General features: G+C 39.1%; 1 protein-coding gene and 1 pseudogene across 1 annotated transcript; one reads left to right on the forward strand and one right to left on the reverse strand.

The window, feature by feature from the left end:
- Window positions 1-743: 743 nt before the first annotated feature.
- Window positions 744-5,331, reverse strand: LOC148823742 (deoxyribonuclease-2-beta-like; annotated as a pseudogene).
- Window positions 5,332-11,097: 5,766 nt separating this feature from the next.
- On the forward strand, window positions 11,098-16,488 carry LOC148823743 (deoxyribonuclease-2-alpha-like). The gene is made up of 6 exons (XM_088928108.1): window positions 11,098-11,102; window positions 11,750-11,915; window positions 12,085-12,169; window positions 13,315-13,479; window positions 14,000-14,191; window positions 16,151-16,488. The coding sequence occupies exons 1-6, from the start codon at window positions 11,098-11,100 to the stop codon at window positions 16,486-16,488; spliced, it is 951 nt and encodes a 316-aa protein (XP_088784234.1).
- The last annotated feature ends 1,668 nt before the right edge of the window (window positions 16,489-18,156 follow it).

An 18,156-nucleotide genomic window follows, 5' to 3' on the forward strand; every position in this document is an offset into this window, starting at 1 on the left:
ACATTTGAGGAACACAGCACAAGATGCTAGTAGAAACGTTTTTTTAGAAGAAATCATGTTGTGCACATTTTTTCCCAGGCAAATATGACCCAGCTCCACCAACAATGGAAGTCAGGAATATCTGCGTACCTCAGCAAATAATATGCTGTTATCTTAACTTATTGATTATAGATTAGATGCACACAACAAAAGAGTGCTGGTAGACCAGGAATTCCACTAATCTTAATATATTCAGAGCTGCGAGCACCATCATTTATTGGCTATAGATGGGATTCGCACAACAGAAGATAAAAGCACAAAATGAGGAAAGATTTCACAGAACTGCTGGTGGGAACCCAACCAAACCTATAAAGAAAAAACATTTGCGCAACGTAATTCTGATTGACATTTACAACCAGTGTCCTCTTATTTTAAATGAAGAGCTTTGCCACTACACTTCACAGGAAAAAAAGCTACTTTCTGATAATAGATGAATGGATTGATAATTGCAGTCGTTGGGTGTTTCTTCTTTTGTGTTAGCCATCAACCCATGTTTAAACCTATACATTTTAGTTGTTCTGGAAAGAAGCACATTTGCATTTGAGCAACTTTTTTTCTTGCTTTTCAGCAAACATTAGCTTCAAAATATCAAGCGGCATTTGCTAAACCTGAGCGCAATTAACACTGCTCTGCATCTGCAACAGATAGATACAGAAAGAGTCAGCGTAACTGAATTGCAACAACAGGGTCAAACATTCCCCCTCTTACAGCTTAAACATGTCTCTGCACCTAACAAACCAGGACACAGCCCCCCTGAAAGCGTGGTAGATAACAGGGTTTTGTGAGCAAATAAGTCCTCCACTTTTCCACTGCTGGCAGTCCTCTCTGTTTAGATCTCCAATGCAGATCCACTGGTCTCCATCCTCCTGGGATACACACCACTTGGCATGATCAAAGTGAGAGCAGAACTCCACAGGTCCCGGCAGTTTAATTCTTTTGATATTTCAAACCTGTTCAGGAAGGGAGCAGTTCGAAGGCAGTTCATGCTCTTTTCGTTTGCCAGGTTTCCGTCAACAGAGTAGTCTTTAAAACTTGAGCAGCCCAGCCAGTGTAGATGTCTGTAAAAGACAACCCTCAAGTATGTCAACAAAGTAGAAATATAAGGCATTTAACAGCATCTACAATGGCTCTCCAGACAGGGCTCTTTCTTGGTTTAAAGAGAAAGGAAACACTCTGTGAAAAGTAAAAAAAAAAGCTCTTACCGGTCTGGAATTTAATTTTACTGCCATTTTCACATTGTATAATGAAACATTTCCCCTTACTAAACGGTTTTCAGTGCTTTGTTTTCCAATTGAGTTCTTTCAGAACTTTTTATGTTTTAATAACAATCACAACAGAACAACATAAAAGAGCTACTGGTAGTGATTGGAAAGCCCTTGTAGCAAGACAGTTTTAGAAGCGCAACATGTGTTTCTGCCCTACAGATGTGAACTACAATGTGCAGTTTGTATGTTCTCCCCGTGTTTGCAGGGGTTTCCTCTGGGTGCTCCAGTTTTTGGTCCCACAGTCCAAAAACAACAGACTAGTTGGGTTAATTGGCTTTTGGGAAAATGGACTCTTGGGTAAGTGCTGTGTGTTTTTGTCTCTGTGTGCACTGTGATGTCCTGGCATCCTGTCCAGTGTATATCCTGCCTTTTCCCCTTTGCTTGCTGGGATAGGCTCTGGCTCCCCAGTGACTTTATAGTGGATAAAGTGGTTAGAAGACTGATGGATGATTCACTGTAGGTGGAGTGGATTTTTCATCTCAAAACTATGCGAACTCTGTTAAATGATTATTTTGGACCTAGGTCTTGTTTTCTTGGGATGTATTCTGCTTCTAGCAATATTACACACTTTGCAGTTTATTTCTGGTGATATACTATGGAATATGATGTTTTATGTTATTGCAAGATTATGAAAACAGACACATATACTGTATGGTTTAAATATTTTTCCATTCTGATATTATTATTGCATCTAATCTGAAATTGATATTTAACTAAGCTTAGTTAAAAATGATCAAACTAAGATTGTTTTTTGCCAAATCTGAAAAGTTTGTTTCAGTTTATGTATTATATTGGTGGCTAATATACCATTATATAAACTCATTGTACCATGTAATGGATAGCTTTGAATAAAGTCAAGACCAAATTGTTTTCCCTTTTCGCTGTCTGCATTTTATTTTTAATGTTTGTCTGGGATGAAGAAATGTAATTTGTCTCGTTCTTCTTTTGTCATTTTCATGTTTGGCTCTTAACAATGTGCGGCCTTTTGCAAACCTGTACATGCAACCACTGGCCAAAATATAAGCAAAGCCCGTCATCATGCTGTAAAGAGTAAAAACTATGACCAGGAAGTTGCATGTACAGTATCTCACTGGTTCTGAAATATCTGTAGCATCTTGCAGTCGCATTGCTTTACAGGATTTGCAATCTTTACAATAACAATTGCAGCAGAGGTTGTGATGACAGTAAGGTGTGCAGGACTGAGCTATGTTTTTAATAGGAGCAAAATCTGGGCAATTTTCTGGCCTGTGAAAGGTGATGGAAGTCTCTGTCATGCTTCTCAAGACAGCCAAGCCACACTTTTAATGTGAGAGCACAGGAATTCAAAGGGAATTTAGCTAGCTTGTTTTTAGGACTTAAAAGTGCATTTACTTGGGTTGCCTCCACACTTCCATAAAGAAGAGAATACGTGCTAAAAATGAATATGCATTTGGCAGTGGCCTGGCAACAGACGACTGCAAGGACAGAAGACTGTAATACATCGCTAAGACAACACATTAAATCTGAGTAAGTTCAAAGGGGCCACTTGTCCACACTGGTGAATTGCAAATCACTGGAACGTAAGCATAACTATCATGGAGTATTTCAACATCTTTAAATGTGAATGTATTTCTGGACGTTTCGAGAGTCGGAGTCGACTGTTTTTATCCGACTCTTCTCCTCAGTGCAGAATGAAAATCAGTGCTGTCCAGGAAGGTTTCTGAACTTTAACCAGCTCCAGAATCAATGGGAAACCTACGTGACCAAACAAATGCTCAATTCCAGGAAAAAGATTCCAAATGCATATCCTGGTACAGAACCTTTGATAAGGACAGCTGATATGTCAGATTGTAGTTGGTGTTTCATCACAGATCTTTTTGTACAGTCTGCGTGGTTTTAAAAGAAAACCACTCTCACCATCCACAAAGAAGCGAGACTTGGCAAGGCTGAGGAAGGTTTCTCCCCGAGCTGACAGCAGTTTCCCCATCCTCCTTCCCTGCACCCAGGGCTTTACAGAGCCCTCGCAAATGCAGCTCATTCTGGGCAGTTCGTGGCGAAAGACTTCAGGCAAGGAGCAGTTGTACACGCGGGGGTTATAATACAACAGCTGCTCGGCTGAGGAAAAAGAAAGGAAAACAACTTTATTGTTGGCTAAATCGCATCCTCTCACTTGCAATGCAAACACCTTATGTTGTTACAACAGTAACCATTATACCCGGGCCGGAACACCCACAGCCCACAGAGGTGCTGGAGGGCTTCGGTTTTATTTTTTCATACCTTCATGTCACTGAACTGTGAGGAAAAATAAACTGTTCATTTTTGTATGATTAAAATCAATAAATACAAAACTGAGGAAGGTAACACTACAAACCATCTTCTGTGGAATAAGGAGACAAAGAAGCTAGAAGGGGAAATTGAGAAGAGAGACATTAAGTTTTCTGATGCAGAAGCAGTTAATTTGGATTTCCCCAGCTTCTTAACACTGCCTGCTATATCTGAAGACCCGCCACACTCAATAATTCCATTGTAGTGCTGGGCTACAGCACAAGTCTGCAGTCCTATGAAGCAAGGACTACACATTCAATTTACCCCACACATTCCATTCTATGGCTCGGCTCACGGTTAAAAAACAAAAACAAAAATCCGGCCCAACAAATATTGAATCTGGTAAATGGCCTCGCATTGTCGTCTCTTTCAATTTGAACTGAGCAATACAAATAAAAATAAAATGGTATTTTGCTATTAGCATAATGCTAGCTTCCCTATGTTGCGCACCTATCTGAGGGAATTGTGTAGACTTGTAAGTGATACAGAGCGCGGTCCGGCCGTTCAGTTTCCCCGAGGACGGCCAGCTGTACCCCCTTTCTGGGAATGGAGGGAAGTGGGGGACACTGTGACTGAGCCAGAAACCCTGAGTCTGGTCAAAGTGTAGGACTCCTGTGTGGACACACAAAGAGATATTACAACACACCGAGATAACAGATCACATTCTATTCATTCATACTTACAATGAACAGCAGTTATCGATTTATGAAGAGTCAGTAGATGATGGATTGCAAGTTATTACTGTTAACACAGTACTTTGAAAAGGTCAATAATAATAATAATTCCTTACACTTTTATAGTGCTTTTCTGGACACTCCACTCAAAGCTCTTTCCAGGTATTGGGGACTCTCGTCCACCACCAGCACCAATGTGAAGCCAAAGTGTACACAGAACACTCACCCCACACCAGCTATTTAGTGGGGAGGAGAGTGGAGTAATGAAGCCAATTCAAAGATGGGGATTCTTAGGAGGCCATGACTGGTAAGGGCCAATGGGAAATTTGGCCAGGATGCTGGGGTAACACCTATACTCTTTTCGAGAAACGCCCTGGGATTTTCAATGACCACAGAGAGTCAGGACCTCGGTTTTATGTCTCATCCGAAGGACAGTGCCTTTTTAAAGTATAGTGTCCCCGTCACTATACTGGGGCATTAGGACTCACATAGACTGCAGAGTGAGCACCCCCTGCTGGCCCCACTTACACCTCTTCCAGCAGCAACCTTAGCTTTCCCAGGAGGTCTCCCATCCAGATACTGACCAGGCTCACAGCTGCTGAGCTTTAGTGGGCTGCCAGTTGTGAGGTACATTGTGTTTAATTTAGTAGTGGCAATGATAAAGATGATACTGATGTTTGTATCCCTGGAAGCAATGGGCACAAGGAAGGTGACACCCTGGACAAGAAGCCACTTAATCGCAGGGCAGATACAGACACTGAAGCGCACACTAGAGCTAATCTTTTCTCAGAAGCCAATGAGCCAACCAGTATATTTTTGGACTGGGGGAGGAAACCGGAGCACCCAGAGGAAACCCTGGGAGAAAAGACAGTTTCTTCACAGATGGCATCCTGAGTCCAAAATCAAGCCCAGGGCCCCAGTGCTGTAAGGTAGCAATGCTAACCACTGTACTACTGTGCTGCCTGGTAAGTAGTAGTAGTAGTAGTAGTAGTAATAATAATAATTATAATAATAATAATTTTATACCCACCCAAATTAGAATTGGCCATTTTATCTGTACATTTCTGCTCACGCCCATGACCTTTGACCCCAGGTTTGTCCAACCTCTCTTACACAGTCATACACCTATTGACCCTACACAGTGATGTACAGGACTTTTCCAGCCCATCAAAGAACGTGTATTCCCAGTGCTGAGCCACTTATACTCCACTACTTTCGAAATTCTAATTGCCATAACATGGTCTTTTATAATTAATAATTATAAGTCTTTAGCAGACATTAAATCTAATGAACAATAAATCCGTGTTAATTTTATACTGATTTTATTATAGAATTTTTCTTATAGTTTAATATAGAAAAATTGATTATGATTTGAAAGAATATTCGTAATATAGTGATACAAATGCATCACTTTCTATGCCATGCTGTGCTGTTCTCTGAAATGCTAAGATACACTTCCAAACAAAAATAACTAGTATCTAATTATCAGGGTCCTTACTAGTGTTATCTCGCTAACTTGCTAAAATATCCTGTAGAATTCTTTAAAACATCTTTCTCACAATGATTTCATTATCCTAAAAAAAACAACAATACCTCTTTATCAAAAGAGTAGCAAGAAGAAAGTGATCAGGCAACTTTTTTAAGTTATTTAAAAGTGAGATGATTTGATGAGTTTTACCAAGAATACTTTATAAAAAGTTCTTCTGATTGCTTTCTTACTACATAAATAGAAGCATATTACCAGGAATATATAGATACAGACTTGCAAACACTTACTGTATATGTGCAACTAGTTCAGGTGGATAGCTGCGTCAGCATGTGTAGTCTTCAAAGGAGCAAGTAATAGGTTTATTCCATGCTGAAAAGAGAAGAGAGAAACACGTTTCGGCTGTGAAGCCTTCTTCAGGTGTGCTAAAGAAGAAGGCACACCTGCACACCTGAAGAAGGCTTCACAGCTGAAACGTTGTGTTTTCTCTCTTCTCTTTTCGTCATGGAATAAACCTATTACTTGTCACTTATATGTGCATGTGTGTTTATTTGCTTGGACCTCATGATACTTCTGTAATGAAAGGACAGTGTTAACCTTAGAAACAAAGGCACAATCCTTATAAAAGAACTCTGAAAGCAATCAAATCCAGTTAAAAGATGTTATTGTTATTCTGCTATTATACAGTGTATTGTAATTATGTGTTTCAAGAAAATTAGTTTGAAGGCTTACCAAACCACACGACAAGGTTATGATCTAGTGTTGCTTACTGTAGTAAACTATGATAAGAACAGTAGATTAACTAGGGAAGCATCTGGGAACTTATTTTAACTTGATTTATCATGTTAAATGCAGGATTAGAGCACAAAATATTCTCATGGATTTGCCTTCACAAAAGTCAAACTATTCAATACCATTCAACATTCCTCATTCACACCCGATCATAACTATCATAACTTTCTGTAAGTAAGGATTCCATTGTACCAGTACATGTACAGTGGTGTGACAAAGTGTTTGCCCCCTTCCTGATTTCTTTTTTTTTTGCATGTTTGTCACACTGAAATGTTTCAGATCATCAAACAAATTGAAATATTAGACAAAGATAACACAAGTAAACACAAAATGCAGTTTTTAAATGAAGGTTTTTATTATTAAGGGAAAAAAAAATCCAAACCTACATGGACCTGTGTGAAAAAGTGATGGCCCCCCTGTTAAAACATAAATCAACTGTGGTTTATCACATCTTTGGAAAGCTGAGTTCAATTTCTCTAGCCACACCCAGGCCTGATTACTGCCACACCTGTTCTCAATCAAGAAATTACTTAAATAGGACCTGCCTGACAAGGTGAAGTAGACCAAAAGATCCTCAAAAGCTAGACATCATGCTGCGATCCAAACAAATTCAGGAACAAATGAGAAACAGAGTAATTGAGATTTATCAGTCTGGAAAAGGTTATAAAGCCATTTCTAAAGTTTTGGGACTCCAGCGAACCACAGTGAGAGCCATTATCCAGAAATGGCGAAAACATGGAACAGTGGTGAACCTTCCCAGGAGTGGCCAGCCGACCAAAATTACCCCAAGAGCGCAGCGATGACTCATCCAAGAGGTCACAAAAAACCCCACAACAACATCCAAAGAACTGCAGGCTTCACTTGCCTCAGTTAAGGTCAGTGTTCATGACTCCACCATAAGAAAGAGACTGGGCAAAAACGGCCTGCATGGCAGAGTTCCAAGATGAAAACCACTGCTGAGAAAAAAGAGCATAAAGGCTCGTCTCAGTTTTGCCAGAAAACATCTTGATGATCCCCAAGACTTTTGGGAAAATACTCTGTGGACTGACGAGACAAAAGTTGAACTTTTTGGAAGGTGTGTGTCCCAATACATCTGGCGTAAAAGTAACACAGCATTTCAGAAAAGGAACATCATACCAACAGTAAAATATGGTGGTGGTAGTGTGATGGTCTGGGGCTGTTTTGCTGCTTCAGGACCTGGAAGACTTGCTGTGGTAAATGAAACCATGAATTCTGCTGTCTACCAAAAAATCCTGAAGGAGAATGTCCGGCCATCTGTTCGTGACATCTGTTCGAACCAAGCGCACTTGGGTTCTGCAGCAGGACAATGATCCAAAACACACCAGCAAGTCCACCTCTGAATGGCTTAAGAAAAACAAAATGAAGACTTTGGAGTGGCCTAGTCAAAGTCCTGACCTGAATCCGATTGAGATGTTGTGGCATGACCTTAAAAAAGCGGTTAAGGCTTGAAAACCCTCCAATGTGGCTGAATTACAACAATTCTGCAAAGATGAGTGGGCCAAAATTCCTCCACAGCGCTGTAAAAGACTCATTGCCAGTTATCGCAAACGCTTGATTGCAGTTGTTGCTGCTAAGGGTGGCCCAACCAGTTATTAGATTTAGGGGGCAATCACTTTTTCACACAGGGCCATGTAGGTTTGGATTTTTTTTTCTTTAATAATAAAAACCTTCATTTAAAAACTGCATTTTGTATTTACTTGTGTTATCTTTGTCTAATATTTCAATTTGTTTGATGATCTGAAACATTTCAGTGTGACAATCATGCAAAAAAATAAGAAATCAGGAAGGGGGCAAACACTTTTTCACACCACTGTACATGCAGTAAGGTTCAAGTTCTATGTCAATATGCAAGAACAGATAAACTATTATCAAGGAAACAAGGCTTGATTAATACAGTGTAATACATTTAATACTGGTGTTAATTGAAGTCGCATACGTGCAGCTTTCAAGGGTGCCAGCCTGTAGAGGCAGCACCGGTATGGAGACTTTTCGGCAGCAGCGGGAGCAGTACGACGCATTACAGGGGAGGATTGGGAGGTTAGAGACACTCGTGAAGATGCAGAAGCCGGAGACAGTGTGTACCGGCAGTCAAACGCTTGAGCAGCTGTCTCCCGGTGAGTGCCTCCCCCCACTGCGCAGGTTGCAATGCCTGGCGGAAGCTCTGCCCCCCCCAGAGCACACACCGCCTCAGGACACTCCATCCCGGCTTCTCTGCTCACCACCGCCCAGGACCTGGCTGACGCTGTCCCCGCCGTCTGTCTCCCCTCAGGGAGCACCGTTTACACAGCGGAATTCACAGACGCCAGTGGAACGAACAATTCTCCCAGATATCCAACTGTTGCCCATCACTCAAGAGAAGGAGGGGGGGTTGTACTTGCAGTGCATCGGTATAGATGGGAAAGCCAGAGCCGACCTCTACGCCGCCCTCGTGTTTGGGGTGCTTATCATTCTCAGTGCATAACAAGGAAGATTAATAAACATAAACATAATCTCATGGTTAAATAGTCAAGTCTAGCCATGTGTGAGTCTAGTCTCACAGAGCTTCAACAGCAGATGACAACTTGTGAGTTCGATTAAGAATGAATAAAAGCATTTCATTAATAACGCGTTTGCGTTTGTCTGGGTGCTGACAAAGTAAAACACAATTACTTTTTGACAATGAAGAACTGTGTGTGTCTCTCTCTCTGCTGGCGTTTGTAATCGTTTTTATTTTTAAATACATTTTAGCAAAGTAATGTACCATAAAAGTATTGTGAGACATATTTGGGTTAACATGTTCAGTGTTAAGTGTGTGGTAATTTGTTTGGTGCGAGTGAAGTCTTATTTAATCTCTGACCCAGGGAAAAGTGTGGTGTGGACGGCTGAGGAGAGAATGCAGGCTCGCGCTGTGTCCGTTATTCTTTTTTTCTTTTTCTGGTTTGGTCGGATAGTTTTTGTTTTTGATTTATCAATAAAGTTTGATAATCGGCCAGTAAAAGCTCTGTTGTCCTTCACATGAATGCCTGAAACATTGTACCGAACCCAGGATTTTACAGTATTTTTTCTTTAAAATACCAATAACAGCAACATACAGTTTACATAATATGTTGATGTTCCAAAATTAATATCGTTTATGACCTTTATGACCTTCATTATGCTCTTCGTTAATGTCTAAGCCGGAACACATCATTATATCTCATTTTGTATTTCTTTTTAAAAAAAAAATCGTTTGCCCAGCCAACAGTATTGTTGTTATTGTTTTTATCCTGTAAAGCGCTTTGAGGAGCCACCTTTAAAAGCGCTATATACAATAAAGTTCATTATTATTACTATTGTTAGTTTGCTGGACAGAGAGGTGAACATTATTACGCAGAAGACAAAGATAGCGATTTACGTTGCATTGTGCATTGTGCTGCTGTAATACAGTTTTAAATAATTAAAAGTCTAAACAGTATCAGCTTTATTTATGGGTTGTAATTTAAAAAAAGTCAAAAACCGCACTCAAAATGCAATTTATAGCTTTCTGGCAAGAGGAGACACCCAAATTAATAATGTAACATGCCACTGTTTGTGCATGAATAAGGTTATACTGCTATTTCCTTAGATACTGTACGCGATTCCATGGGGTTTTTTTTGAATCCCCGGCGGAACCGGGCATCCATAAGAATCAAGTAATAGGTTTATTCCATGCTGAAAAAAAGAAGAAAGAAAACACATTCCATAAGAATCAGCGCTTTTATATAGCGCCTTTAAAGGTGGCTTCTCAAAACGCTTTACAGGATAAAAACAACAATAACAACAACAACAATATTGTATTTCATTGCACTTTGACAGATCGTCCTTAAATCAATTGTTGATTTAGTTTGACAGTAACCCTAACACTAACCCTATTTTATTTTTTCAAAGAAATGTTTGTTAAAAAAAGAGTCATGGCTCCAGCTGGATTCAAACACCCAACGTTTGATGTGTGAGTCGGGAACCTAACCCACAGCGCCACTGGCAAGGCCACATAAGGAGTGTTGAAAAAGCCCTACAGAAACATTATCAACAGACATCGTACAGCGTTCTTACACATTTTTGTGTTGCGGTACATGAATATAATTATATCGTTATTAATTTCTTTAGATACGCGATTCCATATTATATTCCCTTTTAAGCAAATTCTAAAAGTATGCTTGTTAACTGCGGTATCACGTTAGTTAAGGACTTCGATGCTTAAAATGTTTAGGGAGAAATGGAATACTGGTGTGTATTTTTTCTTTAAAGTACAGAGACCAGCCATATACTGTATGTTTATGTTCCAAAATTAATATCGTTTATGGCCTTCACACGCGTTACAGTATGCTCCTATTCTTTTTATGCTCAGCTACTAAGATTTCCCTTCAGGGGTAAAATTCCATATAAATATTCAATACTTAAACGGGCACAGTAAAGACATTTAAATCTTTCTACGACCGACCAATGCACCACGAGTGCCCCTGTCGGTCAACCAATCACGTACCGCGGTATTTTGCGTCATCTCGCGTCACGATGCGCGATGACGTAGCCAATTACCCCCGGTATGTGCCTGTGCCGCGCACTTTGAATGGCTGCATCTGTAAATCCAGGGTACAGTGTCTATGATTTTTTTTTGTCATAAAGAAATTACTATTGGATTTTAAAGTGTTTTTTTCCTTTCAATAGTTCGTTTTGAAACGATTCACCAGAATGTATTCTTGAGTTGAGTAATGTTTGTGAGATGCTTGCCTTGCCTCGCTTCTTTTAGTCAACTGTTGACTCTTTGTCAACTGCTGCAGTTCAGTTCTACAGAGCTCTGCTGGTTTAAAATGCAGAAAATGAGCTCTAATCGCATAAGATTATTCCAGTTTTTCCACAATGCTCATGTCAAACATGGGCGACCCCTAAAAACAAGAGCTATTTTCGCTTTGTAGGCCACTACATCACCTAGAAATGATCAAGGCTGCTTGACCCTTCTTCTCTTGCCACAGGTTCTGTTCATCTCCCAGAAGCACCAGTGCACCCACAGACTGGCAACAGACACTAGTATTGTTTAAGTGCCCTTTTTATTTTCTAGTGATCACAACAGTTAACACTGTCTGTCCAACACCCAGGACACATTGTACAGTGTCACAGTTCTAGAGCAGTATACAGTATGTAATACTCTTTTATGTGTTTTTGGAATCATACAGGTTTATTCTGTATAAGCTGCCAGACCACGATGAAGGAAGAGGTCTGCGATACCTCTACATGGATGACCATACCAATGGCTGGGTATATGGGAAGAAATTGGTGAATGACTCCAAGAGTGCAGTGGGGCAGACTTTGCAGCCTTTTTTGTCCTACATTCATAAAAAGGTAAGAAACCTTTATTTATAATCTGTGTCATCTCCCAGAAAGTGAGGTCAGGATATACATTGTCTTTTCGATGTGTTTATTTTCACAGGTTTCTCTTATAATTCAAAAGCCTTTTGTGCAATACAAATACAGACTTTGTATTGATATTTTTTATATTCCTTCCTAAAAGACTGTGGACTTTGGGTATCTTCTATACAACGATCAACCTCCAAAGTCATTTAAACCTGCTCCTTCATCTTTTGGACACAGCAAAGGTAAGTAACATTTTATAATGTACAAGACAGAAGGACACAGAAAATGGGGGGGGGGGGGGGAAAACATCATAGACAGCACAACAAACAATATAATTGTATCCGTAATACTTGCTGGGTTTGCTTGCTTATTGCTATGATTAAAGCCAAGTGCAATGTTTGCTACATATGCAGGATGTGAATTGTTCATTTTATATATATCTAAAATAAAATATTTTAAAATTTACACTATTTCAGGGTAGAACATTTACATGTGTGATTCTGCAGATTTTGTCCAAATCATTGATTCAGTAGAAAACATTTATTTTATGATTTACTCAATATGGTCAAGACATGATGGCACGTCCGAAGTATATACTGTACTGTTTCTGAAGAATACCAACACCAGCTTTCTGTGTTTTCTGGTTTTAAAACTTGAATCATAAAGCTTTAAAGTATATATTTCCATCTTGTTTTTGTTCATTATTTTTTTCCCCATTTACATTTCTTTTACTGAGGCATCACATAAGCTAAGAACAAATCTGTTGCCATCAGAGCTTTTTCTCCTGGTGAAAATCACTGAGTTTAAAAACACTTCTGTAAGTCAATATAATACTGATGTTTATAATAAAAGATTCATCTGCTGGGTAAAACAAAACTAAAGATGCTTGTTTTGGGCTCTAGGTTTCTATTGAATTGAATTTACAGTAGCCCATTTCTAAATGAATACAGTAAATTAAATTGTTGAGATTAAGAAATAAATCTACATACTTCATGGCCAATTGTCAGTTCAAGAGAACTGAAAATAATTAATAGGATTAAGAATAGTCCTATTTTGGACTATGGTTTTCAATTCTCTTAATCTGACTTTTGGCCATGAAGTATGTTCAGTTAAATTCGGTTGGACAAAAAAGCCAAAAGTCAGATTAAGAGAATTGAAATTAGCCCAAAATAGAAGTTTTTTTGTTTAGTTTGATCAATTATACAGTTCTTGTTTGATTCTTGAACTGAATTGATTAATTGAATTCGTCAGCTGGAAGCAGGCTTGATAATGGACTCTGTTCAAAAAGAGCAGACTTGTCCTTTAAAAAGATTGAAACTGAAAAAACAGACGGATCAAAAACGATCAAATTTTGAGATTTGAATGTATCTTGTGTGACCTTTTTCAGGGATTGTGATGTTAGACAGACAGACAGGAGTGTGGCTGGTTCACAGCACCCCAGAGCTTCCAGATGTGAAAAATCATTCTACATCATTCTGGCCCTCCAGTGGGCATGAAAATTCACAGACCTTCTTCTGCGGGACTTACACATACAGCACCTTCAAGGACATAGGTAGGCGTTCACATGAACATACAGCTTTAGTATGTACATGGCATTGACATCGCAGCTGTCTATCACTTTCTGAAAGCCTTTGGTACAATTTTTCCAGATTTTAAGATTCAAGTATTGGCAGTTTTTGTTCTGGTTTGGTGCACCTGTTCTTTTCCTATTTTAAATTTACCTGTGGGGCAAAAACCAGTCTATTCTGTTATTATCTGTTGGTGGTTCAATTTCATATGCACGCTTAATATAACCCTGAGAATAGGTGGACACTAATAGACTTACACCTCATTGTGTATACAGATGAAAATAAATACCGAAATAGCCTTAGACTTTCTAATTAAATCTAAATGATGTGTATGGTGGCTGCTGAAAATGTATGTCAACATTTCAGAACTTGGAGGATAGTTTAACAAATGAAAATAAATAAAGGAAACTCTCCAAACTAATGGAAAAAGAAAGGGGGCATTTGACCTGGATGTATGAAAATGCCATGCTTACTCTTGGTTATTTTTCATTCTTGTCTCTACAGCTGTGCAACTCCAGTATATCCATGTATACTCTTTTGACTATCACATCCCCCAAACCTTCCACAGAGACCTTCAGTGTGTGGCTCAGAGAACATGCTATCCCAGGAAAGAGCCTTGGTTTATGCAGCTGCCCCTGACATCTTTAGCAGGGGAAACTTTCACCAGCTTTGCAAAATACTCTAGATTTAACGACGGTGAGCACCACTTCTTCCCTCTCGAATCTCAATTCCTTTTCATGAAGTTTCTGATAAATGCAAGTTGATCTGAAATTTCCCTTATGCAAATGGCACTACCACCCATACCAATGCCAGATATTGGTTTTAAGATTAAACAAAACGTATTTTTCTGTTCTACAACTTACTTCAGACATCCCCCTTCATTCGCATTTCTTTTCAAAAGCTGCTCAAACAATGTGTGAGATGGGGGGAAACAACATTGCGAAGGCACAAAACCTGTCAGTGTTCAGAAAAAGAACGCCAAGGCAGAGCTAGAGTCTGCAAAAAAAATCAGTTAAGTCTATGGATCACGTTTTTTTCCCAACTGATCGCTTCTTTAGAAACTATTCTCCAATTCAAAATACAGAAACAGTAGTGAACAACACAGTTGCCATGATCCATAAACAATCTCTGTGCTTCATTATTGCAGTTTGTTCCTGGAGAAGTGAAAATGTCACATCAGCTATTTTTCTCATTTTAGATATTTGGAATCAATAGTTAATTTTTTGCATGCCTCTACATTTTAAAATCACAAATGAATTATCACAGTTCCAGACCAGTACCAGCTTGGAAGAGATGACGAAATGTACTTATTCCTTCAAAATATGTGCTATAACAGCCCCACAGTGATGCTAAGTGTCGGAGTTGGCATAAGTTGTACCAATGATGTTTCTTTCACTGACAACACTACAAGAGCACTGGTGCCCAGCTGGTCATAGAGGTTGCAGTTATCGGACGCGTCTGAGATCGCTTGGATATCCCAAAGTGCCCAGCCCTGTTGGTGTTGGTATTCTGTGAATTATGTATCACTGCTGAAACTCGGACAACAATGTCTGATTTACTCTGAACAAGCACTTATTGAGCCTCTCAGAATCTGAATTTATTTAATTTTTACAAAGTCTAACTCTATTGTATGTTGGCCGTTTCTAGCCAGCAAGACCCACTTTCTCACAAAGATTTTGTTGGAACAATATCCAGTTTATTTTTAGTCAAAGCCTTTCCCAATTGAAGATGTATTTATATAAAAAAGCAGACTTCGTTTTGGTGAAACTTTCTCAATCTGCCACCTGGCAACTGAACTTTCCTACATGGTTCTGCGGTTACACTTTAGATTTAAGGTTTCATAGCATCGCTTTCTTTCAACAGAGATTTTATGGGATGTTAGTAAAGCATTCATTTATATTCAGTAGTAATTTAGGTTTAGGATTTGTGTCTGAGGTAGTTTGTAGGTGCTTTATTAACATTCTGTAAAGCCCAATTCTTGAGGAAATTGATTAATAGAATATTTCAATCTTTTATTCATACAACAATCTAAAACAAATGTTTTTTTCTTGGTATGTTGATTTAAACATAAGAAAGGATAAAAATATAAATTGTGTAGCTTCTTTAGATACCATTTAATACCTAAGAACACGAGAGGTTACATTTGGCCCATTTAGCTAATTTCTTAGTAGTTCATTCAAGGATCTCATCCTGCTGTTTCTTGAAAGGAACCAGGACTTAAATAACACGTGCAGTTTGTTCCATTAAACTCAACTAGTTTTGAAAAGAAATTGATTAATTGATCCAAGGATCTCATTCTGCTGTTACTTTAAAGGTTATTGGAAACGGTTGTCATATTTTATTTAAATACATTTAAAATAAAGGTTATGTAGAAAAGGAACAATCCAGTAAGTTTCAAACACCGCCCTTCAAAAGCAATATGTCACACTTCACACTTGAACTACTGTATATTGGTGGTGTTGATTTAAAAAAGAACGTTCTGGGTAGCAGCCAGTACAGTACAGCATTCAGAGAGGGGGGGGAGAAATACACATTCACTTGTTCTCGGTTCCAGTTTGACGTTTTGGTAGCAAGTGCACTTCCTGTTTTTGGTTGGGTAGAAAGTGTGCCTGGGACAGATTCTAACATGGAACCTGTGACTCTGTTCCGTTTCAGATCTCTACTCGGGTTTGCTGGTTAACTATTTAGGAGACGACTTCTTTGCCAAAAGTTGGGGGAAGCTTCATCGGCCTCTGCCGTCGAATTGCTCCGTGGCGCACAAGGTGTACAACGTGACGACGATGCAGCTGCCAGAGGCCAGGCCTTTCGGCATCATGGTGGACCACTCCAAGTGGTGTGTGACGAAGGGCGGGGGTCCGCACTGGACCTGCATCGCGGACACGAACCAAGAGATCAGTCAAACGAGAAGAGGAGGCGGGGCTGTGTGCACAAGCAGGCCTGGAGTGTGGAAGGCCTTCCTCACAGTAGTTGACACATTTGAGGACTGCCAGTAACACGTGGCTGGCAGAAATAGACGAACAAGAAAGGGCTGCTTTTCAAACGATACTGCATAGTTTTTCCAAGTCAAAGCAAATGGTGGTAAGTAATATGTAAGAAAACTCTGCAGTAGCTCAAGTAGGTAGTGCGTCAACACGCGTAGGCTGCAAAAGAGAAGAAAAGAAACGGGAACTGACACCTGAAGAAGACTCTACAGCTGAAATATTGTTTCTTTTCTTCTCTTTTCAGCATGGAATAAACCTTTACATGTTCCAAAACTATTCAGTACTGACCTTAATAGCAAAAGTAAAATGTATTTAGAAAGGATATGTATCATGAGGAAGTCATGCATCTAAAAAAACATTTTTTGAATGAAGTACTGAATATATCGGGGGGGAATATACGTGTGTATTAGCTTTCAACACTACACTTTTCTCAAAATATTGCAAATGCAAGTGATCTCCAGTGTCTTTTAAACATAATCAATAAGTTTGTTTTCACAGCAGTATTGTAATATATTAATAGTGTAATGCTGACAACACTTTACACAGAAACCACACAATGGATGAGTAATATATATATTTTTACTAGCTAAATCAATAACACCACAGACTACGTATTGCAAAACACAAGACAACCTATGCTTTTCAGAACAGGTGGATAAGGTTAAATAAAAACAATCACCACATCTTCATATACAGTACAGTTACTACATTATTGATCAACTTGAAGCATTGGATTATATGACTGTTTACTCTGTGGAGCTGTCCACTTCGACTGGCTTTGTAATAGGCCTGTACAGTTTAAAAGAGAGAGTTTATGTTCACATTTTTATAAAGAATAAGGTTACAGTGCCGTGCTGGTGTTTCGATCTGGTAAGAATATCTTAAGTCTATTAAACCTTCCAGCATTCCTTAATGATTTACTGATTTTTAAGTCAAAGGCCATACGCCTAGCTGAAGTTAAAAAATATCTGAGGAACTTAAACCATTATCAAGCTGGCACTTGCAAAAGCAGGCATGTCTCTAATGTTGGGTAGGATTGAGTCTCCCCTTGCAGTCTTGATTGTCTGACCTGCTCAATGCCTATGACCTCACAGTGATGTCACTCACAGTCGTGTTCTTCTCCAGTGGGTGATCTCTCTTTTATAAGCTCAAAGCATGTCAAGTGGGGAAAGACTCTCTCTCATGAGTATGTCAGAGGAGTGTGTGCACATTTCCTCATCCTGTTTCAGTTGTGTTATTTTAACCTTTGCTAATCCGATAGGTAAATATTAACCCACATATAAGCCGTGCCCGGGAATGTAGACAGTGGAAACTGAAAAATGAACTTCACATGGCACAATTTACCATTCTTACCACTTAAAAAAAAGCTCTTAGTTTTTAAATAAATAAAGGAAAATGTAAAGGTGCTTTTTTTTCTGCACAAAACTGTCTTTCATAATGTAATATTATGCTATGGATTAAAAACAAAAGATTCTTTAAAAAATCCCAAGTATAAGTTGTTATAATTAGATGCCATTGTATGCTATATTCGTTTATAGTACTGCAGGTGGGTAGCTGCGTCAGCATGCGTAGTCTGTAAAGGAACAATAGGTTTATTCCATGCTGAAAAGAGAAGAGAGAAAAGGTTTCGGCTGTGAAGCCTTCTTCAGGTGTGTCTCCACACACCTTAAGAAGGCTTCA

The sequence above is a fragment of the Atractosteus spatula genome, chromosome 11 (assembly GCF_055471065.1).
Source record: "Atractosteus spatula isolate fAtrSpa1 chromosome 11, fAtrSpa1.hap1, whole genome shotgun sequence".
Lineage (NCBI taxonomy): Eukaryota > Metazoa > Chordata > Actinopteri > Semionotiformes > Lepisosteidae > Atractosteus > Atractosteus spatula.

Excerpts from the sequence above, each read along its gene's own strand:
- LOC148823743 (XM_088928108.1), top strand. Across the intron at positions 12,170-13,314 it reads ATCTTTTGGACACAGCAAAG|GGATTGTGATGTTAGACAGA; the intron begins GTAAGTAACATT and ends GACCTTTTTCAG. Across the intron at positions 13,480-13,999 it reads CAGCACCTTCAAGGACATAG|CTGTGCAACTCCAGTATATC; the intron begins GTAGGCGTTCAC and ends TTGTCTCTACAG.